The 24,438-nt window shown below is 41.3% G+C and overlaps 2 protein-coding genes across 15 annotated transcripts in view; one reads left to right on the top strand and one right to left on the bottom strand.

Moving 5' to 3' along the window:
* The window catches only part of LOC143154858 (uncharacterized), an 85,808-nt gene extending 80,097 nt beyond the window's left edge, over positions 1–5,711 (top strand). The window contains exon 5 of the mRNA XM_076326878.1: positions 5,551–5,711. Coding sequence (XP_076182993.1) covers positions 5,551–5,563 — 13 coding nt within the window. The 3' untranslated portion in view covers positions 5,564–5,711. The remainder of the gene's footprint in view (positions 1–5,550) is intronic.
* A 551-nt stretch (positions 5,712–6,262) lies between these two features.
* LOC143143720 (uncharacterized) overlaps positions 6,263–24,438 on the bottom strand; it is a 304,262-nt gene continuing 286,086 nt past the window's right edge. For 5 of the 14 annotated variants that reach the window (XR_012991226.1, XR_012991229.1, XR_012991227.1 and 2 more), the window contains 2 exons: positions 15,984–16,606; positions 6,850–6,921 (listed from right to left, as the gene is read on the bottom strand). Coding sequence is in view for 6 of the 14 variants with exons in the window: in XM_076305319.1 (XP_076161434.1) it covers positions 6,821–6,921; positions 12,123–12,609 (588 nt within the window). In the remaining 8 variants the exon portion in view is untranslated. The other 9 variants (XM_076305330.1, XM_076305320.1, XM_076305322.1 and 6 more) reach the window with 6 other exon arrangements.

The following is a 24,438-nucleotide window of genomic DNA, read 5'->3' as shown; positions in this document are numbered from 1 at the left end:
TTTGAATTTCGACCAATCGAATGCGTTACTTTCGGTTCGATTTTATTGTCAATATTCGAAGCGTATTCTCGCGAAGAATAGGTTTTGGACCAGTTAATATATGTATCGAAAATAACGAAGAAGTACACGAAGAACGAATACATTCTCTCTCCAATTTACATTTTTCGTTGGTCTCTCGCTTTCTACGCTCGTTTCTCTCTCACCTCGCGCTCGAATCGTAAACACCTTCTCTCTTTCTCTCTTTCGTTCACAGATGTCTCTTAGACTCATTAGCATCGTCGCATTACCAGCATTCTAGGCACACGGATTTATTATCGTCCTTTTATTCATGGTTCGCTCGTGTTAAGGACGTGCGTTTATTGTCGACTCGATTCGAACTGCTCGATTCTTTCGAGCTATTCGGAATTTTCGAGGTACTCGATACTTTTCGAAGCTATTCAATTCTTCGAAGCTACTCGGTAATTTCGAGCTGATCGATTCTTTCGAGCAACTCGATATTTTCAAGCTACTCAATTCTTTGTAGTTACGCAGTATTTTCGAGTTACTCGACTCTTTAGAGTAACTCAATATATTCAAGCTACTCAATTCTTTGGAGCTACTCAGTAATTTCGAGGTAATCGATTTTGTCGAGCTACTCAATTTATTGGAGTTACTCAGTTTTTTCGACCTACTCGATTACTCTCGAGCTATCCGATTCTTTCGAACATCTCGGTCTTTTCAGGCTACTCGATTCTTTCGAGCTACTCGATATATTCAAACTACTCAATTCTTTGTGGTTACTCAGTATTTTCGAGTTACTTGATTCTGTCGAACTACTCGGTCTTTTCGAGCTCGATTCTTTCAAGCTGCTCAATTCTTTCGAGTAACTCGATTCATTCGAGCTACTCGATATATTCAAGCTACTCAATTCTTTGTAGTTACTCAGTATTTTCGAGTTACTCGATTCTTTCGAGCTCCTCGGTCTTTCCGAGCTCGATACTTTCAAGCTACTCAATTCTTTCGAGCAACTTGATTCTTTCGAGCTACTCAATATATTCAAGCTACTCAATTTTTTGTAGTTACTCAGTATATTTGAGTTACTCGATTTTGTCGAGCTCGATGCTTTCAAGCTACTCAATTCTTTCGAGCAACTCGATTCCTTCGAGCTACTCAATATATTCAAGCTTACTCAATTCTTTGTAGTTACTCAGTATTTTCGAGTTACTTGATTCTTTCGAGCTCCTCGGTCTTTCCGAGCTCGATGCTTACAAGCTACTCAATTCTTTCGAGCTCCTCGGTCTTTCCGAGCTCGATGCTTACAAGCTACTCAATTCTTTCGAGCAACTCGATTCTTTCGAGCCGCTGAAATCCGCTCGGTAACTCGAATCGAGTTCCACTCGATTCGCTCGATTCGAGTACTCGTACGCTTCTGGTTGGTCGTTCAGCTGTCGTCGACGTGATCGCTCCGGGACACACTTTTCGCGTCCTTCGTTCGTGCGTAAAACCCCGAAATCGGTTCGACGAGCGTAACTGCGCCCGCGAAAGTAAAACCCGCGCCGATAAAACGAAAGCAGGTGGCGCGACCTAAAACCGTGAGCCGAGAGAGGAACCACGATGCAATATCGCGATACGCGTTGTGCACAGCTCGCGCGTAGATCCGTTTGCGAGGGCATGACCCGCCGCCCGTCCATTTTGAACGGCACGCACCTTATCTGCGTACTCGTGTCACCATCGACTTGTATTTTCTCGCAGATAAGAGCGCGTGGTTGCGTTACAGCCTCGCGCAACTATGGTGTCCCACCCGAATTGCCTTGCGAATCGTAAACGATCGATGCTCGTTCGCGATCGTTTCTTCTCTTCGTTGTTTACGACTTTCTCATCGTACCACACGATCGCGGGAAGAATCTTTTTTATTTCTCTCGGTGCACGTACAACGCGAAGCTTCTACAAATGGTAAACTTGTACACTATTCGGGGAAAAGAGCGACTTGGAGGGATTTTTGCAATGTGTTTGGCGATAGCGTGCTTGCCAAATAATTTATGATATTGATGCATCTATCGAACGTTTCGTTATTACAGTGTAGATTCGAGAAAGAATGTAGAAGTAGTAGAGTATATATTGGGTTGTTCGGAAAGTTGTTTTCAAAATGGAGAATATATGATTTAGTAAAATGTTTGTACACTCTGAAAAAAGCGTGCTTGTCAAATAATTTACGATATTGACGCATTTATCGAACGTTTCGTTATTACAATGTAGATTCGAGAAAGAATGTAGAAGTAGTAGAGTATATATTGGGTTGTTCGGAAAGTCATTTCCAAAATGGAGAATATATAATTTAGTAAAATGTTTATACACTCTAAAAAAAGTGTGCTTGCGATCGAAGCAAACGATTTACGATACTGATGCATCTATCGAACGTTTGTATCGTTATTACAGTGTGCATCAGAGAAGAAATGTTGAACTACTAGAGATTGGGTTGTTCGGAAAGTCGTTTCCAAAATGGAGAATATATAATTTAATAAAAGGTTCATACACTCTGAAAAAATCGTGTTTCATTTTCACCAAAAAAAAAAAACAAAATGACTTTTCGAACAACCCAACAGTTAGTAATACTTAAACGTGTTTCCTTTGGAAAGTTCGGTTTAATAATGACACAGTTTCCAATGAGATGGAATGTATATAAAATAGAAAATAACATTCGTATTCAATTTCCATATCGTTATTAACAAGAAAAATTGTACAATTTACAAGTCGAAAGATGTCCAGTGACAACGAAGCTTGCAATCGTCGAGTACGCTTGCAACAGTGATACTCTAACCGTGAGTTTTCCTTTTAAAGAGTTCAGAACTTGGATCATTACGCGTTAAAAGTCTCCAGTTATCGCGAAGCTCGCAGTCTTCGAGACTGAGTACAGTTAACGATAATACTTGTCTACCAAAACGTTTACACATTTATGAAAATATTGTACATCGAGGGTGCGTTTGTTTCCCTTTTGTGTATCATTCGCAAAACTTGACACGGTATTTTCAAACGCGTACGTTCGTTCGAGTAGGCTCCGTTCGTTCCAACTCGAACCGCTCGCAATTGTTACACATTTACACGGGGTTTCGCGAGAAGAATAATACTTATCGTTTGCGATCGAAACGTCGAAAGCTCCTTCCTTGTATTTCCTCTCGATTCGTAGCCGAGTTCCTTTTTCTCCACGGTCCATTCCTTTCACTTTCTACCTGTTCCTATTGCTATCCGCTTCTCTCGTTCCAAGGCGCGATAAGGCGCAGCGGTTAGAGGATAACAGAAAATTGTTTGTAAGTTATGGCATCCTTCCAAGCCACTGTGGCTGGATAACGCGGCGCACCGCCGCCATGGAGTTGACCGTAGGAGAAAATTGTCAGTAACTTATGACATCCTTTCAAGACACCACTCCTGCGCCGAGGATACACCGCAGTGCGTCGTTGCAGCTGCAACCCGTGGCGTGTTGCAACTGATAGATGTCCTTTTTACCGGGGCTGCAACTGTTGTTTTCTTTACACTCGGTTCTTCGCGTGAATTTTTTCTCCGCTCGGTTCCGACTCGTTTTACTTTCACGATGCAGAAAATCGTTTTTCCGAAATCGTTTCTGTTCGATTCGTGGAATTTCGATCGTGTACTCGCGCAATAATCTCGCACGCTCGAAATCGATTGGACGTTACTTCATTAAAATCGATTCTTTCATTATTGCACCACAGAACGAAGGAATCTTTTGTTTTGTAGAATCTTCGTTGCACGTTTGTCCGCTTGAAATTAACTATACCGTTCTGAGGGTATCATTCATTTTTTCTTTTTTATATTAGAGAACAAATCGAATTTTTTATTTCGTAAAATTTTCATTGAACATTTATCCACTTGAAATTGATTACATCGTTCTAAGGGTATAATTCATTTTTTCTTTTTTTTATATTAGAGAACAAATCGAACCTTTAATTTTGTAAAATTTTCATTGAACATTTATCCACTTGAAATTGATTACATCGTTCCGAGGGTATAATTTATGTTTTCTTTTTTTATATTGGAGAACAAATCGAACTTTTTATTTCGTAAAATTTTCATTGAACATTTATCCACTTGAAGTTGATTATATCGTTCCGAGGATATAATTCATTTTTTCTTTTTTTATATTAGAGAATAAATAGAACTTTTTACATCGTAGAATTTCCATTGAATATTTATGCGCTTGAAATTAATCACACTCTCTTGGTATAATTCACTATTTCCTTTTTACAGTAGAAAACAAATCGAACTTTTTACATCGTAGAATTTCCATTCAATATTTATGCGCTTGAAATTAATCACACTCTCTTGGTATAATTCACTATTTCCTTTTTACACTAGAGAACGAATCGATCTTTTTATTTCGTAGAATTTCCATTGAATATTTATTCGCTTGAAATTAATCACACTCTCTCGGTGTAATTCACTATTTCTTCTCTACACTAGAGAACAAATCGATCTTTCTACTTCGTAGAATTTTCATTGCACATTTGTGCGCTGGAAATTACTCATACCTTGGTACAATTAATTTCTTTATCCTTCCACCAAAGAATAGACTCTTCGAATTAATTATACCTTTTGTACGCTATTTCATTACCTTCGAAGTACATCCAGTCGACAAATCCATCCGTAGTGACGGTAAAATTCGCGATTGACATCGCAAAGGATGCATTTTGTTCACCGTCGAGATCGTCGATGAACTTTTAAGCGGATTTTCCCTCGAGCGTTAACGATTTTTCGATTTTCGCGTACTTATCTCCGCGCGAGAAACGCGACTTAAGAAACATCTCCGACGTGTGCATTTCCAACGTGTTACCGGTTGTCAGGTTTACGATAATCAAGGAATTATAAATACCAATTTAATCGAGTTTCCGTGTTATCTTCGTAACGAAGGTAAATTATATCCCACGGTCTCCTCCTATATCTAATTTTTTTCATATCGATTCCTTCGAATTGCAACGAACCCAGCATAGTCGTTGTTAATTCCAGTTGGAAATTAACCAGAGACTCGTATTACGGACTTATCGGCGATCAAGGACGCGCGAGCCACGATCGCCTTCTTTCGATCGGCAAATAAGCTTCTCGGTGCGATAACAGAGTCATTAGTGGTGGTCGCGTTACCTTTGGACCTCGTTATCAATAACCATACGCGTATTCATCGATTCGACGAATCGAGACGTCCGGTGCGCTCGCAAATAGTTGCGTTAAATCGTTTTGTATCGATAAGCATACGACGATCGATAACTCGATGAAGTTTTCTCGGGGGAAAAAATGTTCAATCTTCGTATCTCGCGAATTATTCAATCAATTCTATTCCCGAATCACTCGACGAGTATACAATAATAACGAATCTCTGTTATAGTCTCGTTATCATAATTTATTAGTTGAACTGTAATTTTTTTAATATCATCATTTTCGGTGATCCAATATTTTTGATATTGTTTTACATTTGCACGGAATACTTTCTAATATCTAATTCGACGAAAGGTGTCCGAATTTTCGTATATGCTTTTACGTTAAATGTAGCGCGATGGTTTGTTTCAGTTGGAACATATAACGAGGCGCGGAATAGACGTTTACGAGGGACGTCGCGGGAATCGAAGCACCAGTTTCGTAAAGGGACCAATGGAGTTGCGATTCTGGGAACAACGTTCGATAGGAACATCGAAATCGAGGAATATCATCCGATATCCGATAACTGTGTCACTATGGTCGTCGAACATCAGCAACCATTCCATGAGAACTTATGGTTCGCGTCAAGGACCCATTTAGCCCTTTATCTCTCTTCGTAGCATGTTCTAAACTTACGAACCCCTAGTATATAATATTGCACAAGTAATTGTACTTGTTTATTGTTAACGAACACGAAATGTATATTTACGTTGATAAAAGAACACGAGATCAAAGTATATCGAGTGTTCATCGATCGAACCCTTCTTTTTCTTTCCTTAGATCATACTTTTCTTTCCTTAGATCATACTCTGTGTTTATATAATAATTCGATGGTTAAGTAAACGACCAACGTAATTTCCAAGAATCCACGGAGTAAGAATACCTCCTCGCACTTCGTGTTTTTCTAATACCAAAGTTTAAAATTCGACAAAAGTTTGCGGCGAAGTTTAAAAATTTCATTTTTAACAGGATTCGTGAAATTTGCGAGTTTCTACGAAATTTCGCTAATTGGAGTTTCGAATCGTTCCGGAGGTAAAGGAAAAATCATTTGAGGATTAAATAAGTAGAAATAGTGTTGTTTAACTTTACGTAACTTCGTCCTTTATTCGAAATAGTTGTGTCATATACAAGAACCGTGTACAATGATTAAGTAATTGTAATTTTGTAATATTGATATCAATTATTACTACTATTATAAATTTTCTCGATAGTTATAATGTGTGATAATAATGTGTAACAGTGTTGTCCAAGTGATAGAAGTAGTGGTATGTAGTAACAGTGCCAGAAGTAGTGAAACTCGAATCGGAACATTCGCGCGAAGAAAAGAGAAACACTTGTTCGAAATTGTCCGGTTTGTTCTTTCGAAAATAGACCGTCGATCGAAAATTCATTTTTTACGACGTCGAGTACCGAACCGGCCAGCCATCGTCCGTTTATTTATCGTTGCCGCGAATATCGAGCAGCGAGGTATCGGGGCTGCTCCAATTGCCGTTTTCGTTTCGTTAAAACGCGAGTTTAGCAAATTGACACACGATAAATTTGCTTCTTTCTTCAAACCGCGTCCACTAATTACTCTTCGTGGAAGTTGGTCTCGAGAGTCCTTGAAAGCAGCCTTATTTCCGATAGGCACGCAACTGCAGCGTCAGCCTTTAGATGGAACGTGGTAACGATTATCAGACAGCAAGGGTGGAAATTGAGGAAGACGTTGCCATCTAATTCCACGGATCGATCTCCACGTCGTCGCTGTGAAAAACAGGAATATTGATGAAAAATTGATGAAAGATCGTTCGTGAATAATTGTCTACCATCGATCGAAATCTTCGATCGATTTCGTACCGATTGAGATCAATCCAACAACGTTTATTAATATCAAAATACACTCTCTTTCTTTCTTTTCTATTTTTCTCTTTTCGGTTATTAAAAATTGTAGAGATCGATGTTCTCGCTGTGGAAAGCAGGAAAATTGGTCAAATATCGTTCTTAAATAATTGTCTACGATCGATCGATTTCGTACCGATTGAGATAAATTTAACAACGTTTATAAATATCAAAATACATTCTCTTTCTTTCTTTTCTATTTTTCTCTTTTTGGTTATTAAAAATTGCACAGACCGATGTTCTCGTTATGAAAAACAAGACAATTGGTCAAAGATCGTCCTTAAATGTCTAAATAATAATCTACCGATTAAGATAAATCCAACAACGTTTATAAATATCAAAATACCCTCTCTCTCTCTCTTCTACTTCTCTCTTTTTGGTTATTAAAAATTACACAGACCAATATCCTCGATATGGAAAACAGGAAAATTGGTCAAAGATCGTCCTTAAATAATTGTCTACGATCGATCGATTTCGCACCGATTGAGATAAATCCAACAAAGTTTATAAATATAAAAATACACTCTCTTTCTCTTCTATTTTTCTCTTTTATTATTTTCTCATTTATTATTTTCTCTTCTATTTTTCTCTTTTATTATTTTCTCTTCTATTTTCTCTGGATATTAAAAATTGTACAGACCGATGTTCGTCGGTGTAATTTCCACGAAAATCAGCGATCGGTCGCCCAGAAGAGAGAGAAAGAACGTAAGTACACCGGCGACCAATTAACAGTCGTTGCGACACCGAGTACCATTAACATACGCGGGACAATCGCGCGATAGTCACGGGCCGACGAGCTCGCCGGTTCATTGCGGACGAAACAATTACCCGTACCGCGAATCCGCACGCGGAAAAGGAAACCTCCCTTAATCTCCTTTCATGCGTGACTTTTGGTCGATTGTGCAACAGGTGGTGAGCTCGACCTTCGGCCCTCGGCTCGTTTCTGCGCGGCATTCGAAAGTCGTCGTCTCCTTTTCCGCTTGCTCGAGCTCCATCGCGCCGAACACACCGCGACCGACGAAAATATCCCTCTGTACGGTATTGTCTCGTTATAGATCGTCGTTCGTGTTTCGTTTTAAGTAGTCTCCCCTCCACTGTCTTTCGTAGTTGCCGCGACAAGTGCGACAAACCGTGAAGTTCGCATCTTAAATGTCGAAAGGATCTTTGAACTTCGTTAACCAACACCTCCCGTTGCGTTCGAGAATGTCAATCTTAGTTTATACATTAATGAGCTTCTTTTCCAGCCAATGATAATGCAAGAGTGATTTATCTACAATGATCACGCAATTGCAATAATAATTGTAATAGTAGAATTTATCGAAATTTTTCTAAACTTTAATAACCATTTGTCGTCGGCCATCATCGGTCATTGTCGGTCGACGCGGATGTCTACTTTCTACGTACACCGCGAATTTTGTTCGCTAAAGATAATAAATAACAAAAATACTTTCCATCAATTTTTCTTCCGTCAAACCAATTATTCAATATTCCTAAAACAAAGAAGTTCTACAATCGAGGAGAGCAAGAGAATTGCGTCATATATAAAACACATTAATTATTGCAACTTGCATCGAGGATAGAAATTTTCTTTTTTCCCTACAGGGGTGTTTTTAAACTATTAAATTTCTAAATCAATCCCTCGAAGTATGTTACCAAGACGTATACCGTTTTATCCTGCGTCTAGAAACCGGTGTCGATCGAGTATAAAAATTTCCCCAGGAAGTGTTCGAAACGATCTCCCGACTCCTCGAGAGTGAAGGATTCACCCAGGCGACTCTCGGAGCGCGAGTGTTGCAATCGGTTGGGTTACGTCACCGGGCATAATCCTTCGTCCGCGTGGACCGTTGTTCACCGGTTTATTCGTAGCCAATAATCACGCGCCCTGGCCGACGGGATCGTAGACGCAGTTTTCCAGGAAACCATTACGATCTACGTGCACAGAGCGAGGGCACCTTAGCCAAAATTGGCCGTGTTCGTGGGTCCAGAGGCGATCGATCGTATCTGCGGCGTGGCACGCCGCTCTGCGGCCTTGCTCGAGTGTATTACACTCGAATCTTGGGGATAGACGGATCGAGAGAGGAGTGGGGAGGAGAGGGGGACCGAACGGTGGAATCGTGCGACGAAGAGGGAGGGATCGAAAGAGAGAGGAGGGAGGTTGGCACGTGCCTCGTCGCACGGGTTTGACTTTCCGCGCGTATACTAATTACGGGATCCCGCTCGCGCGCTCAATTTCGAGCTCCGGGCAGCTTGGATAACGCGCTCGCGCGACGAACAGGGTGCACTGGAACGACCAAAATTCCGGGATCTTTGGGAATTTTTTACGAGGAAACTAACAAAGATGCGAACGCGAAACTTTGTAGATATATTCGTGTAAGATTCCTCTGGATGCATGAATTTTTCCACGGTCATAGGTATACCGTGGACCATGATTCGTGGTACAAAGGTCAAGGAGCGTTTGAGTACTTTGAGGAAGCATTGTGTTTTGGAACGCCAAACATTGCGGGTCTTTGGGAATTTTTTCCGAGGAAACTAGCAAAGACGTGAACGCGAAACTTTGCAGATATATTCGTGTACGATTCCTCTGGAAGCATGAATTTTTTCATGGTCATACATATATCGTGAACTGTAATTCGTGGCACAAAGGTCAAGGAGCGTTTGTGTACTTTGAGTAAGCATTGTGCTTCGGAACGCCAAAAATTACTGGTGTTTGGGAATTTTTTCCGAGGAAACTAGCAAAGGCGCAAGCACGAAACTTTGCAGATATATTCGTGTACGATTCCTCTGGATGCATGAATTTTTCCACGGTCATAGATATACCGTGAACCGTGATTCGTGGTACAAAGGTCAAGGAGCGTTTGCGAACTATGAGGAAGCATTGTGCTTCGGAACTCCAAAAATTGCAGGTTTTTGGGAATTTTTTCCGAGGAAACTAGCGAACACGTGAACGCGAAACTTTGCAGATATATTCGTATACGATTCCTCTGGATATATGAATTTTTCGACGATGATATATACAGGGTAGATAAACGAGGGTAGGTAGATTTCCCGACTCGTATCGGTTTTAAGAAAAGTGCATCGTGCACTACGGACCACTCTGTGTACGTGCAACTCTATAGAAGGGAGTTGCACAAATCTCGTTGCACCGGCACGATTCCATCGGGGTGGTCAGAAATACGAAAGGAAAGAAATTATTAACTTACAAGAGTCATATTGTATCTTGGCAATGTATCTCAACGACAATGTTTTGAAATAAAATTTCATTTTTTACCCGTAATACTATTTTTTAATACTACTCGATATAATAATTCTAACCAATCCAAAAGTGTGCATCTCTCGAACTCTCGGCATTATTCCATTTCATTTTCAACCAAATGTTAGGTTGTTCGGAAAGTCGTCTCGTTTTCCAAAATGGAGAATATATAATCTAATAAAATGTCTACAGACTCTAAAAAAATCGTGTTTCAGTTTCACCAAAAATAAAAAAAACAAAACGACTTTCCGAACAACCCAATAATTCCTCCCCTATTTTCTACCGAGCCACCCGATCGAATTAATCGCAACGTTTTCGCAATTGAAGTCGTTTCGTCGCATCGATGTTGAACGGAACGTACAAAATTACACTTACTCGGCACTGATCGTTCTATTTTCTCATTTGGCGAGGGACAATGCTGATCATTGGCCAGAGATCCGCGGTTTGAGGTGGTTCTCGAATCACCGATTTACCAACTGTGAAGAAATCTGGCGACGATCAGCGAGCTTTGTACGTTGAATTCGTCGCTTGGTTCGGTTTGGCAGCCCAAGAAGATGACGCAGTTCGATGATGATGCGTCAACCATGTGCCTGTTCCTGTTTTGGCATCGTTGCCAAAGCTGGCGTCGGTGGACAGCGTTTCGAAGTTCGCCTAACACAGCTTTCGGATAACGGAGTCGATGGAGTCCTTTCGACCGTTCGCGAGATTAGTATACTTTTCAAACGAACGTAATTCACAAGAACTATAACAATCAACCTGATACGAAACCATACGAATAGTTAATCGCGTACTCGAAGATCTTCATTATTCTAGGTACCGATCTAAAAAAGGACATCTCGACAAGTGTCTACCAAAAATATTCTATACTGTAAATAACGCGATGGAAGCCAAAAACAATGAAAATCAAACGAACAATACAACGGACAAATATATTCGGACAGATGCTTTGCGATACACCGAATAATTATTCGGCCGGCACCGAATCGATAAAATTACATACATATGTGCGTGCAAAATAGAACGACAAATAAATAAATTGTCCTCGATTTCGAGCGAAACCCAGCTTTCGTAATACCTAAAAGTGTGAACAATAATCTTTATCGTTGTCGTAACTCTGTCGTAATTTTCTTCGACCATTACGCGCATTCCTCGTCCCTTCGTTAAATAATACTAACGGAATAAATATTCCGTAGAACGAATGTACAAAAATATTCGACCGATGTACGAAACGAATATTCTCGCTGACAAGCCAATGGTACATAAATACCGCGATTGCAGCGTTCCGGGCGAGATCGTACAATATAAACGGGCCTTAAGCTTCTCTAGACGGTGTCGTAAACAAACCCTGAAATAGAAATTCTTCGATCGTAAATTTCTAATAAGAATTCGATCGTTCGAATACACGGGAACGTCGCCGGGTTCGGCGTCTCGTTCGTTCGTCCTCGTTACCAAGGGGTTAATACCGCGAGCGGTGTTCACGACGCTTGAAAAGTATCGATGGCACCGATCACGGCGTTCAGAAGAGGTTCGGCGGAGAGCGCCGCGTTTACATGGATCCCGTGTGGCGGTCGGGTATCGACGCGTCGAATCGGCCTGATTCTTCCGGGCTGTTCGCGAACAGCCGACTCGGAACGTCGAGGGAGAGAGGGGGACGAACGTTCGCGGGACAGGGGGCAGAAAGAGAGAAAATAGAGAGCGCGCTAGAGAGAGAGAGAGAGAGAAAGAAAACGATAGAGAGAGAGATAGAGAGAGGGGGGTAGAGCACGGCGCGGCCGTTAGTCAAAGAGACGACTCTCCGCGTTGATTTACAGCTTACTAAATAGACGGCTCTTACGGTCCTGATGTTTCTCGCCACGGAATGCACGGAGGACGAGTCGGAAAGACGACGAACGTGCGAGCGAGCGAGCCAACGGCCGACTGAGCGACCGAGAGAGACTCAGGGAGGTGGTGGGGGGGCGAGCGGAGACGAGGGACGTGGCGGAAAGCGACGAGCGTTCACGACCGGAGAAAGAAGGACGCGTGTTCGTCGCCCTCTCCCGGAGAGGGGCGCCGCGGAGCGGGGGGGACAGGCCAAGAACCAACGAGAGGGAACGAGAGGGAACGAGAGGGAACGAGCTATCGAGCGATTGGTTAAGTGGGGTCCGCGGATACGTAAGCGAGGTCACGCACGTTTGGAATACGCTTCGAGCGCCACGAAATCCTCGGACGGGAATGCTTGCAGCTAATCGCCCTGGAATTGCGTCGCGGGTTCTCCGATGCTCTCGCGGTTCTGCGACTACGTTCGTCGTGTTTCGACGGTGCATTCGATGCTCGATCTATCGAGGGTGGTTTGCGGAGTACCGGGATCGTTTCCGGGGACTTTTGCGCGTACGATGTCCAAGCAATGTTTCTTTTCGCGAGGATTTTACATCGGGTCGTTTAGAAAGTCGTATTGTTTTTCAAAATGGAGAATGAATTTACGGAAAAAACTCGTGTTCATCTTCACCGAAAAGAAACGAAACGACTTTCCGAACGACCCGATAGATCGGAGCGTAGAATCGGGTAGTCCAGTCTTTGGAGACTCGGGGTCTACGTCGAGTAGACGTTGAGCGGTGGACAAGGATCGCTTCGGATCGAGCTTTGGAATATCGGGATCGTTTCTGATGCCTTCGTACCGAGATCGAATACTACGGAAGCCTGGGTCGAGAATGTTTGCCGTAGCTAACGATCCAGAATTGCATCCCGAGTATCCAGGATGACCATGGTTTTTGCGCACCTGCATCTACGATGAATCGACGTTGGTTAAATGTGGTCCGACGATGCGATTGGGTCCAGCTTCGAAATATCGGAATTATTCTTTTTTGTACTTTTCTAACGAAATTCAACACCACGGGAGCCTATGTCGAGGACGTCTACCGTGGTCGACGACCCAGAATTGCGTTCTGGGTAGCCCAGTTCTTGCGTATCTGAGTTTAAAACGAGTCCATGTTGGTTATCGTGATTCGACGATGCTTGGGTGACTCTTGGAACGGGCTCTAAATAATGACAACCTTCGATACTTCCGTTTAAAAGTCAACCACCGTGAAGTCCTTTCTCGAGAGTATTCGAATCCTCCGATTCCTGGTAGCCCTTGCTAAAAAAAAAAGGTATTCATCGTCCATCGTAAACCCACGTTCCGAAGTATTGCAATGATTTTCTTACGTTTCCTTCTCGATGTTACGTTTCGATCCATTCGTTTATACGCTCGAATAATCAACTTACCTCGGAATTACGATAAGATCGTATTAGTGCAGAGCGCTGCATTTCAGTCGATGCTCCCTCGATGCAACCGTCTTTCCAGCGAGTACAACGAATCCGAGAAAAAGTCAGGGTTGCGACTCGAGCTATTTTCCAGTTCGTGGATTCTGTTAATGGGATCGCTGTATCTAGCTTCTTTTTTTCTGCACGCCATCGGTCCAGAGGCGGTACAACTATTCTCCATGGAGTGTTCACCAACTGGAATACTTTCGAACAACTGGAGTATAAACGATCTTGCCATTCGATAGTTCGTTCAAGGAGATCTCCGTTGGTCGAGATACGTAGATCCTCGATAGCGAAGCACTTCCTTTGGAGCAAACGTGATTAATCATTCTGATGAGCATTCTCTGTTATTGGGGAAGATCGATGGATGCCAAGCCGCGTTTATTGGGAACGTTGCTATCGAGTTAGCTTTAGGACTTGGTCGTTGCGTTTACTTCGTTAGATCGTCGATAATAGTAATCGAGAGTAATAGTTCTTCGTAGGTAGCTTCTATAAATAGAGTAGACGTCTTACGACCGAGTGCTACACTCTACACTCGTTTGCTGGCAGTCTAGTGCACGTTTATCCTAAGTATTCCGGTCGTTATTCCAACAGGATCGGTTCACTTTTTTACAATTTCTAAATAGACGATATTTAGTCATTCGCGTTAACTATAGCTTCAGGTTGTATATGCACCGTGTTCCTTCACTATGAATTACGTAATTTAAAAACTATGAGTAATTTCAGACACTGCACCGTTATTACGATATCCCCCTTGTAGTGATTCTGGTACATATTCTTTCTTCCTCTTCATCGCTCGCTAATAAATTTCTACACGATTGTCAATTAAAAATTTCAGATTCTTCCTACGTGGAACCACTCGCGAACGAATTTCTTTACGCTAGTTTCTAAGTGCCTCTTTTGTTGTAAGTATCTCTGCTCCAATATTCTTTCTTCATCCTCTTGCTTATACACTTGGCTATCGATAATTTTATACCGATTCAATTGTCAATTACAAATCCCAAAGTCTTCCTCCGTGAATATTTCACGCAATATTTAATTAGCACGAATATTCCTTACACAATGCACTCTAATGTCCTTCGATTCAAAACTGTGCACTCCAAAATGGTATTCCTCTTCGATTCAAAACTCTGCACTCCAAAATGGAATCCCTCTTTGATCCTAAACTTTGTACTCCAAAATGGAATCCCTCTTTAATCTTAAACTTTGTACTCCAATATAGAATTCTTCTTTGATCCAAAACTCTGCACTTCAAAATGGAATCCCTCTTTGATCCTAAACTTTGTGCTCCAACATAGAATATTTCTTTGATTCAAAACTCTGCACTCCAAAATGGAATCCCTCTTTGATCCTAAACTTTGTACTCCAAAATGGAATCCCTCTTTAATCTTAAACTTTGTACTCCAATATAGAATTCTTCTTTGATCCAAAACTCTGCACTTCAAAATGGAATCCTTCTTTGATCCTAAACTTTCTACTCCAACATAGAATACTTCTTTGACCCAAAACTCTGCACTCCAAAATGGAGATCACTTTGATCGAAAACTCTGCACTCCAAAATGGCATCCCTCTTTGATCCTAAACTTTCTACTCCAACATAGAATACTTCTTTGACCCGAAACTCTGCACTCCAAAATGGAATCACACTTCGATCGAAAATTCCTCGCGTTCGAATCGACCATACACCAATACGTCTTCGTCGAATAATTTCCAAAATGTCTCACGGTGCATCGTCGTTGGACGTTCCATCGAGGAGTAAAGTCGCCGAACGAACGTCTCCGGACACGATTGAGAATCGTGACCTCGAGGAAACTGTTTACTCCCGGCGTAGTACGGCGCAATTCAGCGAGCTCGGAGACACGCAATCGTCACGGTTCTTCTTGATACCGGATTTAAAGGCCTTATGCTCGGTTTTCACGAGTCTCCGGTGTCGCTGAGTAATCCTATCCTCGGACACATCTAGTCAGCATATAATGTCGCCCGACCGGTAGCGCAAGGAGCGGTCGCTGTTCCTCGTAATATTTTAATACCGCGTCCCGTCTAATGACGCGTCGTTCTTGCGTTTATTTCCCGGCCATCGGCGCGCGTACGCGTCGTTTAAACGAGCCGTCGTAGCGAATCGTTAAAAAAAAAAAACGATTTCAACGACACGATGCTTTCTTTCTTCCGTTTATCGTTACATTTCACGTCCCTCCCTGTCGCGCGCTTGTACGCTTTGTCGTTCGAACGTGGAACGAAAACAAGAAATATTCTAACCAAAAATCGTACTATAATTCATAAATATATATATATATAAATATAAATATACCTATTTTCTCGTTAGTTTCTCGGTCAGGTGTCCGAAGAAACACGACGAATCTAAAAGTTTCTATACGCTCGTTGACGTCACAGTACTTACAATTATAGAAGAATAATTCGACCTTCGAGGACGGGTCGAAGAAGACCCGAGTAACTTCTATATTCGTGAGGAGTCGAATATAGAATTGTCGCGTTCGTCGAGACCGTGACGTTAAACGTTCCATCCAACAATTATTTATAGGGTGGCGCGGGGAGGGGTTCAGGTACTCGTCCCTTCTGCTTTCCTTATTTCCTCCTCAGCGTGTCTCGCGAAAGGTGGGTGGGGGGTGGGGGGAAAGCGGAGAGACGCTCTCGAGCGGGCCGAAGATTCATTCGGTCGGTTTTTGCGCAACTCGTCGCTTCGGTAACCCTCTTCTTCTCTTCCCTCAGACCCTCTCTTCCTGAGACAAGGCTCTCAGCCGGTCATTGATTCGACGTAGATCTCAAGATCAGATCCTCTCGTGCGAAGCGTCCTTTGAGTCTTCATTGAAATGCCCCCTCTCTCTCTCTCTCTCTCTCTCTCTCTCTCTCTCTCTCTCTCTCTCGCTCGCTCGTTCTTGCTCTCCTTCTTCCGCCTACGTGGCAACGTCTTCTTTTATTTTCACGTCTCCCGTTCCCTACCCAACCCTCCACCTTCTTCCCAATAATTCTCGTTTCGTCGAGGCACGTTCCGAGCTGCCTTCCCTGAAAAACAGCGATAATTGCGCTCGTTGTATGCGTGTAACGCGCGTATCGCGATTTTATTGTCGTTTCTGCGGGAAGAGATCGCGAGTTCGACGGGGGGGGGGGTGACTTCTCTCTCCCCCCTTCATCGAAAACGAGACTACCAAAAATCAACGGATCCTCCGGGCACTCGAAGGACGCTACAGAGTCCTCGGATGAAATTCCGTCAGTATTTGTGGATTTTTGGTTGTTTTGTTTTTAGTAGAGGGGGCAGGGGGAGGGTTTGTAAGGTTTTCGCACAGAGTGATAACCGGTTGACGGATTTACCGTTTCTTATCTCGTCGAACGATCCTGCCATTTGGACATTGTTTATGACACGACGATTGTTACAACTTCGTTTCGGTACGCTAGGAGAGGGGAGAGGTGGGGAAAAGTTATTGAAACGTCACGCGCGCCCTCTGTGGCGCGAAAAAAGGTCGAGAAATTCGGTCGTTTTCGTGTTCGTGGTCTCTCTACCCTTGAATGTAGATTTTTTTTCTTTTGGAGCAAAGTGAATAAAATTAGAGTTTTTTGGGTGAGAGTAAAATCGAAGAAAATTATCTTATTCGAGGCATAAGTGGATATTGGTTTGGGGAATGAATTAAAATCGTTCAAACAATTGGCGGGAAAAATTAAAGGAATGTTGCAATTTGAAGGTTAAGAGGCACGGGATTTGAAAAAAATTGATCTTTGATTTTACATTCTTAGGAAATTTGTAAGTATAATCGTTTAAGATTGGCTCACTTGTGTACCTTTCTAATGGTGAACCTGACTCCAAATTCGTGGAGAGGTTAGATAAAAGTTTGTTCATGGATTTACGATCTAGAAAGGTGTACCTTCATCTTGATATTTTATTTTTATACATTTCTCTCGCTAAAGAACCTTTCGGATAAATATTCACGGGACATCTCGATGCATTTATCTAGAAAATTTCAGGTTAGAATCCGGTGGCTGGTAAGGATAAGAAAATGTCGAAAAATGAAAATGGCCGCGCGCACGTACACGCGCGGTGTTTAGATTATAGATGTCTTTCCGTCAATTTTCGGAATTTTTCGATAAACGAGGGACCAAAGTGCGCAGGAAACTCGTAGCTATTGAATTATGTAAAGAACATCGAAGTACGTTTGCCCGAACCGTTATCGAAACGGTGTATTACATTCTGGAACATTGTAAAAGTTCCTGTAGAAACTTTTATCGTTCGCATCGTTGCGTCTGAAAAGTGAACAATGACTTCTTTTTACGAAAATTGGTTTCGAGACACAAAAGAAAGATAATTTCGTACGGTTAAACGCGTCCAAGGCGTGAAAAACTCCGACTGGAGGAAGAGTCTGAATTTCTAAGTACCCTCGTAAAAATGGCCACCGCGTTCGGGCCAATAATAGATGGCCGAATTAAAAATAGCGCCAAGTGAGTCGCGTTTCGACCGAAAATACCGCGAATCTTCGAAAAGAGCAAGAAGATGACGATTTGTGAATCTACCCGCCAACGATGAAGATAATTATAAAATTCTTCGCTCCGCGCGACCATCTTTCTTTCGTACTTTATCTCCCGTACACGAGCTATGAATTATCCCCGTACATTACACCTGATTCATACGAGGATTTCGTAAACATTTAACCGGGATTTATGGGCACTCGGTTCGGTAATTAACGAGTCAGTTGTTATTCGTCGACTCGGACGTTAAGATGTCTTGATAATCGTTGACAATTAAATTTACAAGTACCGTCGCTCGGAATGCGTATCCAAAATTATTTCACAAGCGACCGAACTTACGACCAAATTGTTTCTCATCCGCGAGATTTGCAAACATTTCTCGCGATATAGTACAATTTATAATTTACACTCTGGAGAGACCAGCTAGATTATTACACATTCAAAATCTATAGAATGATACTTTACGAAGTAAAAATTAAATTCTCACCTCGTTCCGAAGATACTTAATTCGAAATAAACGTAACGCATCATGTACGACGTATAATTTTAGAGTAATATTCATTTGACTAAAAAATTCTTCCCATTAAAATTGCCAAAATAACTACTCGACGATTTTAAGAATCCTCTCGAGGCAAGGATATCCCCTGTGAAAATACCGAGGAGAAGAGACATTCTGTAAAGAAAAAAAGTACAAGTTCCCGATTGAATAATTCTAAAAGAAACATTTTTTTCGATCCCCCATAATATTGACGCAATACGGTTCGGCTCGTAATTAGCTCTAAGCTCACCGGTTTAAAATTAGCTCCGAGGTCCACCGGGCCGAAGTATTTGTATTTCCTGTTGGATCACCCTGTATAGCGTGGCTATGATTTGACATAGGATGAAGCTGGTGGCGCGAGGAAAAGCTCGGTTGCGTGACAAGGACGCGGCGCACAAGCTGCGTTTCGTGCGGCGTTGGCGCGTGTCGCGCGAGGCAGCTGTCCGCTCATTGTGAAAGGAAAAAGGAGGGAAAACGGTCCCTCGGGAGGGTGGCGGCGGGCCTGCCCGGATATATCGCGTATAATAGCCCGAAATGGCCAAATTATAGAGAGAATCTCGAGTACGTCGACCCTATTATGTACGTGAGCGCGCACGAGCGCACGCGCTCACGCACACCGCTTTTCGGTACGCTCGCTTCTTGTTGGATCATCGTGTTTTAACTATACGGAATCTATCGGGCAGCTGGGATAGAAAAATTTCTCGGACCCTCCGTCGTGGAAAATCGTGCCCTTCCGGGTAACCGTGAATTAATATCACCGACGAAGTCGACCACGCAAAGAATATCGAGACCGATACTTGAAAAAAAAAAAAAAAGAGAAACAAAAGGGAACGAATACGCGATTGTAACGTAGTAGTATTTTTTGTTAATTTATTTTTCTGGAATTCTATGTTATTTTGTGGAAAATCGTGTAACCATTTTCCGGGTAACCGTGAATTAATATCACCGACAATGTTGATCACGTAAATAATATCAAGATTAATACTTGGAAAAAGAAACAAAAACAAAAGGGAAAGAATACGTGACCGTAATGTGTAGTATTTTTTTTTTGAATTTTTTTTTCTGGAATTGGATGTTATTTCGTGGAAAATCGTGTAACCATTTTCCGAGTAACCGTGAATTAATATTATCGACAATGTTGTTCACGTAAATAATATCGAGACTGATACTTAAAAAAAAAAAACAAAAGGGAAAGAATACTATACGTGACCGTAATGTATAGTATTTTTTTTTTGAATTTTTTTTTCTGGAATTCGATGTTATTTCGTGGAAAATCGTGCTTTTCCGGGTAACCGTGATTAATATCGCCGACAATGTTGACCATGTAAACGATATCGAGACCAATACTTAAGAAAAACCAAAAGAAACGAATACTTGACTGTAGTAATGTGGTAATGTTTTTTCTAAATGTTTTTTTTCTAAAATTCGATGTTATTTGTCTATTATGATAGGCAGCTGAGAGGTAACACAGGATGTACCGCACCTTGCTCGCGTTTCAAAAATAGATGAAGTAGGACGAATGTAAAATTCACACGAGAAATGCGGGTTACAGGAAGGCTGCTCTCGTGTTGACGCAACAAAGTCAAGGAAAACAAACCGAGACGAAATTTACAACTCCGAGAACTAACGGTACACAAATTTGCATCCGAGCGAAAATTTATCATTCCAAGAATTGAGAGTACACTATCGTCTATTTGATGCAAATAAATCTAAGAACGATAGACTGTATAAAGAAGAGAGCTAACAAGTGACGCTAACCTAGTAATGTACACGTCAGTGTACGTATGTTTGCACGCGTTTAAGGTTTTCCAATGTTTTCCCTCTGAACTGGATATCATACGTCTATTGTGGCAGGGTGTAGCACACCTTGCTCGCGTTTCAAAAATAGGTGACCGTGCCGGAGATTCAAAATTCGTAGCAGAAATGTGGGTTAAAGTAACAAAGTCGAGAAAAACAAATTTTTCGTCCGAGACAAATAACTCAAAGACTTCTCTAAAAAAAAAAAAAGAGAATTAGCTCGTGACTATAAACGGGAGTATATTATGTTTACACGTGTCTAAAGTTTCTGAAAGTCATTTTCCCGATATCGATACCATTCATCTCTCGTGACAAATCGTTAAAAGGACGTTCATGGCATTCGAACTCCCATTTAGTACAAACAACCCCAAAATTGATACCCCTCTAAAGAAGGGTGTCAGAGTGCGACTCTAACCTGATAATACATATTTCCACTTGTCTAAAGTTTCTGAAAGTCTTTCCCCTAATCTTGGTACCGTTTAACGCAAACAATCCCGAAACTAATACCTCCCCAAAGGAGTGAATTAACACGTGGCTCTAACCTGGTAATCTACCATGCTCCTAAACGTTTCTTCCCTGTTCTCAATACCATTTAACGCAAACAACCCTAAAACTGATACCTCTCTAAGAAAAAGGGAATTAACACACGACCTGATAATACCTAGATCTATTTGTTCGAACTATCCGAAAGTCTTTCTCCGATCTCGATACCACTTAACACGAATAACTCTAAAACTAATACTTATGTAAAGAAGCGAATTAATACGTAATTCTAAACCGATGATCCGTTGCTGTTGAGTATCGAAAGTCTGTGTAAGTTTCTCGTGATCACCGTTCGTTCGTTTCTCGACAAACTACCACAAGAAAGTTTACCACAGAAGTGCAACCGTACCTTCGTTCGCAAAATTATCATGGTACACTGTAACCTTAACTTCGTTCGCAAAACTATCAAGGTACAGTGCAACCTTAACTTCGTTCGCAAAACTATCAAGGTACAGTGCAACTTTAACTTCGTTTGCAAAATTATTAGGATACACTCCAACCTTAACTTTGTTCGCAAAATTATCGAGGTATAGTGCAACTTTAACTTCGTTTGCAAAATTATTAGGGTACTCTCCAACCTTAACTTCGTTCGCAAAATTATCAAGGTACGGTGCAACCTTAACTTCGTTCGCAAAATTGTTAAAATATAGTGCAACCTTAACTTCGTTCGCAAAATTATCAAGGTGCAGTACAACCTTAACTTCGTTCGCAAAATTATTAAAATACAGTGCAACCTTAACTTCCTTCGCAAAATTATTAAAATACAGTTCAACCTTAACTTCATTTGCAAAATGATCAAGGTGCAGTGCAACCTTAACTTTGTTCGTAAAATGATCAAGGTATACTACAACCCTAACTTCGTTCGCAAAATTATTAAAATACAGTGCACCCTTAACTTCCTTCGCAAAATTATCAAGGTGCAACCTTAATTTCGTTCGCAAAATTATTAAAATACAGTACAACCTTAACTTCGTTCGCAAAATTATTAAAATACAGTGCAACCTTAACTTCGTTCGCAAAATTATTGAAATACAGTGTAACCTTAACTTCCTCCGCAAAATGATCAAGGTGCAGTGCAACCTTAACTTCGTTCGCAAAATGAGGAAGGCACGCGAAAAATTCCCGCGAGAAGTACAGGCTGCAGGAAACGTCGCGCGCAACATTGTCGAGCGGGGCGAACTTTCAACACATCGAGTGTAATTTATAATTTCGTAAAACGATACAATCTCGAGACGCGCGGGATCGTGGCACTCGGACGATTAGCCGCCAACGAGGAATACTTTTTCCCCTTTTTGGGAAGAACCGTGGGCCACGGTGAGCGGTTCGCACCTGTCGTTTATAATCGGCGCGGTATCGCTTTGCGCAACCGGCGCGAACGACCGCCCCGAGAAACGCGATAACGATAATAAGAGGGGATTACCGCCGGTAATGACGATAATGAAAATAAAGCGACATTAGGGACACCGAGCCTGTAATTCGCGCGGATGCTGTCGAATCGTTGTCTCGTTACGGTCGCTCCAGAAAAAGAGAGAGAGAAAAAAAAAAGAAGAAGAACGAAAAAATGCATTCGCTCGAGAAATGTAATTGCATCTTTCGGTCGGCTGTTTTGCATAATACCGGCATTAAACGGGGGTCTCGTTTTATTTTCGAGGCGCTCTTCGATTCGAAAATTGATTCCACCCGTTTTGTCGGCCCTAATTGAATTCCCGGGGAATTACGTATCCGGTGGGGATCGAGGAAGGGGTAGAAATTCGAAAATTTCGTATCGACCCGATATCTCGAGATAACAGGGACGACGTTTCTGTGTACACCGTTGCGTGTTTCATTTTTCTCAATTTTTAACCGTTTCCTCGCCGGTGTATACTTACCGGAACGATAAATAATTCTTTCTCGATTTTATTTACTTTCTTCGTTAACTTCCCTTTATTAGGCGCGCCCCTCACGAGAACGCGTGGCGCTTTTATCGAATTTGCGAGAATTTCAGTTTCGCGGTTCGATCGAGCAACGCACGAGGAAACGGTTACTTTCGGTTACTGTGTAAACTTTCTTTAAATATTATCGTTCGATTATCACCCAATGGTTATAAATAAAATACGGGCTTCCGGCCGCGCAATGCGTTTAAATTGAAATTGCTCGGGAAACGATACGCTTCGGAAACCAGTTTCAAGTTTTTACGAACAACGGATGCAACGTTTACGGGATAGATAAGACGATACGGAAGATGGCGAAACTGTATTACAGTGAAATGAATTTACATACCAGAACGTGGTAATGATCACCTTCGTTGCCTTCTAATTGCGATACACCGAATGGGAGAATACGGAAAACGTAAAATGAATTTTCTGGCCTGAGAATATGCAAGGTGGAAGGTGGGAACGCGGATAAAAAACTAAATGAAAGAAAGAGGGGAGCACACGATACGCGTATACGTAAAATGAAATATTAATATCGCGTTAATTTAAAAAAAATATATTTTATGTATCTCTCGCGTATCCCGTATCGGAGTGCGTCCGTAGGTACGCGCATATAAGTGATTATTAAATTTTGAAGAAACTTTACAAATCGACTGTTTAGTATGCGACAGAGACGAGGGAAACTCTTATCTGGATGAAAAAAAAAAAAAAAAAAAAACACTTCGTTCGTACGTTGAACGTTGAATACAAATTACAATTCGAGTTACGGAACGAAGTTGCGTTTAACTTCAAACGAATAAAAACTCACTCGAATCGCAAACACAAAGGGCCTTGCGTTCTTTCCAACGATGGTTTGCTGATTGAAAATAAATTTTTCGTGTAAACTTTGCGCGTTGAATATCGAATACTAATTACAATTCGAGTTACAATTTACGTTACCGTTTCGTTGATCTAACGATCAACAAATTAAATACAAATATATTTTCCATCGAAAGTAACGTACAAAAGTTTGTCGATTTTTGTACCAATCGTTTATTGTTGAAAAAGAATATTTTAGTCTGCTGATTGAAAATAACTTTTTCGTGTAAACTTTGCGCGTTGAATATCGAATATAAATTACAATTCGAGTTACAATTTACGTTACCGTTTCGTTGATCTAACGATCAACAAATTAAATACAAATATATTTTCCATCGAAAGTAACGTACAAAAGTTTGTCGATATTTGTACCAATCGTTCATTGTTGAAAAAAAATATTTTAGCTGCTGATTGAAAATAACTTTTTCGTGTAAACTTTGCGCGTTGAATATCGAATATAAATTACAATTCGAGTTACAATTTACGTTATCGTTTCGTTGATCTAACGATCAACAAATTAAATACAAATATATTTTCCATCGAAAGTAACGTACAAAAGTTTGTCGATTTTTGTACCAATCGTTCATTGTTGAAAAAAAATATTTTAGCTGCTGATTGAAAATAAATTTTTCGTGTAAACTTTGCGCGTTGAATATCGAATATAAATTACAATTCGAGTTACAATTTACGTTATCGTTTCGTTGATCTAACGATCAACAAATTAAATACGA

The sequence above is a fragment of the Ptiloglossa arizonensis genome, chromosome 2, assembly GCF_051014685.1.
Source record: "Ptiloglossa arizonensis isolate GNS036 chromosome 2, iyPtiAriz1_principal, whole genome shotgun sequence".
Classification (NCBI taxonomy): Eukaryota; Metazoa; Arthropoda; class Insecta; order Hymenoptera; family Colletidae; genus Ptiloglossa; species Ptiloglossa arizonensis.
Note: the sequence above shows the minus strand (reverse complement) of the source record. Positions and strands in the feature narration are given on the sequence as shown.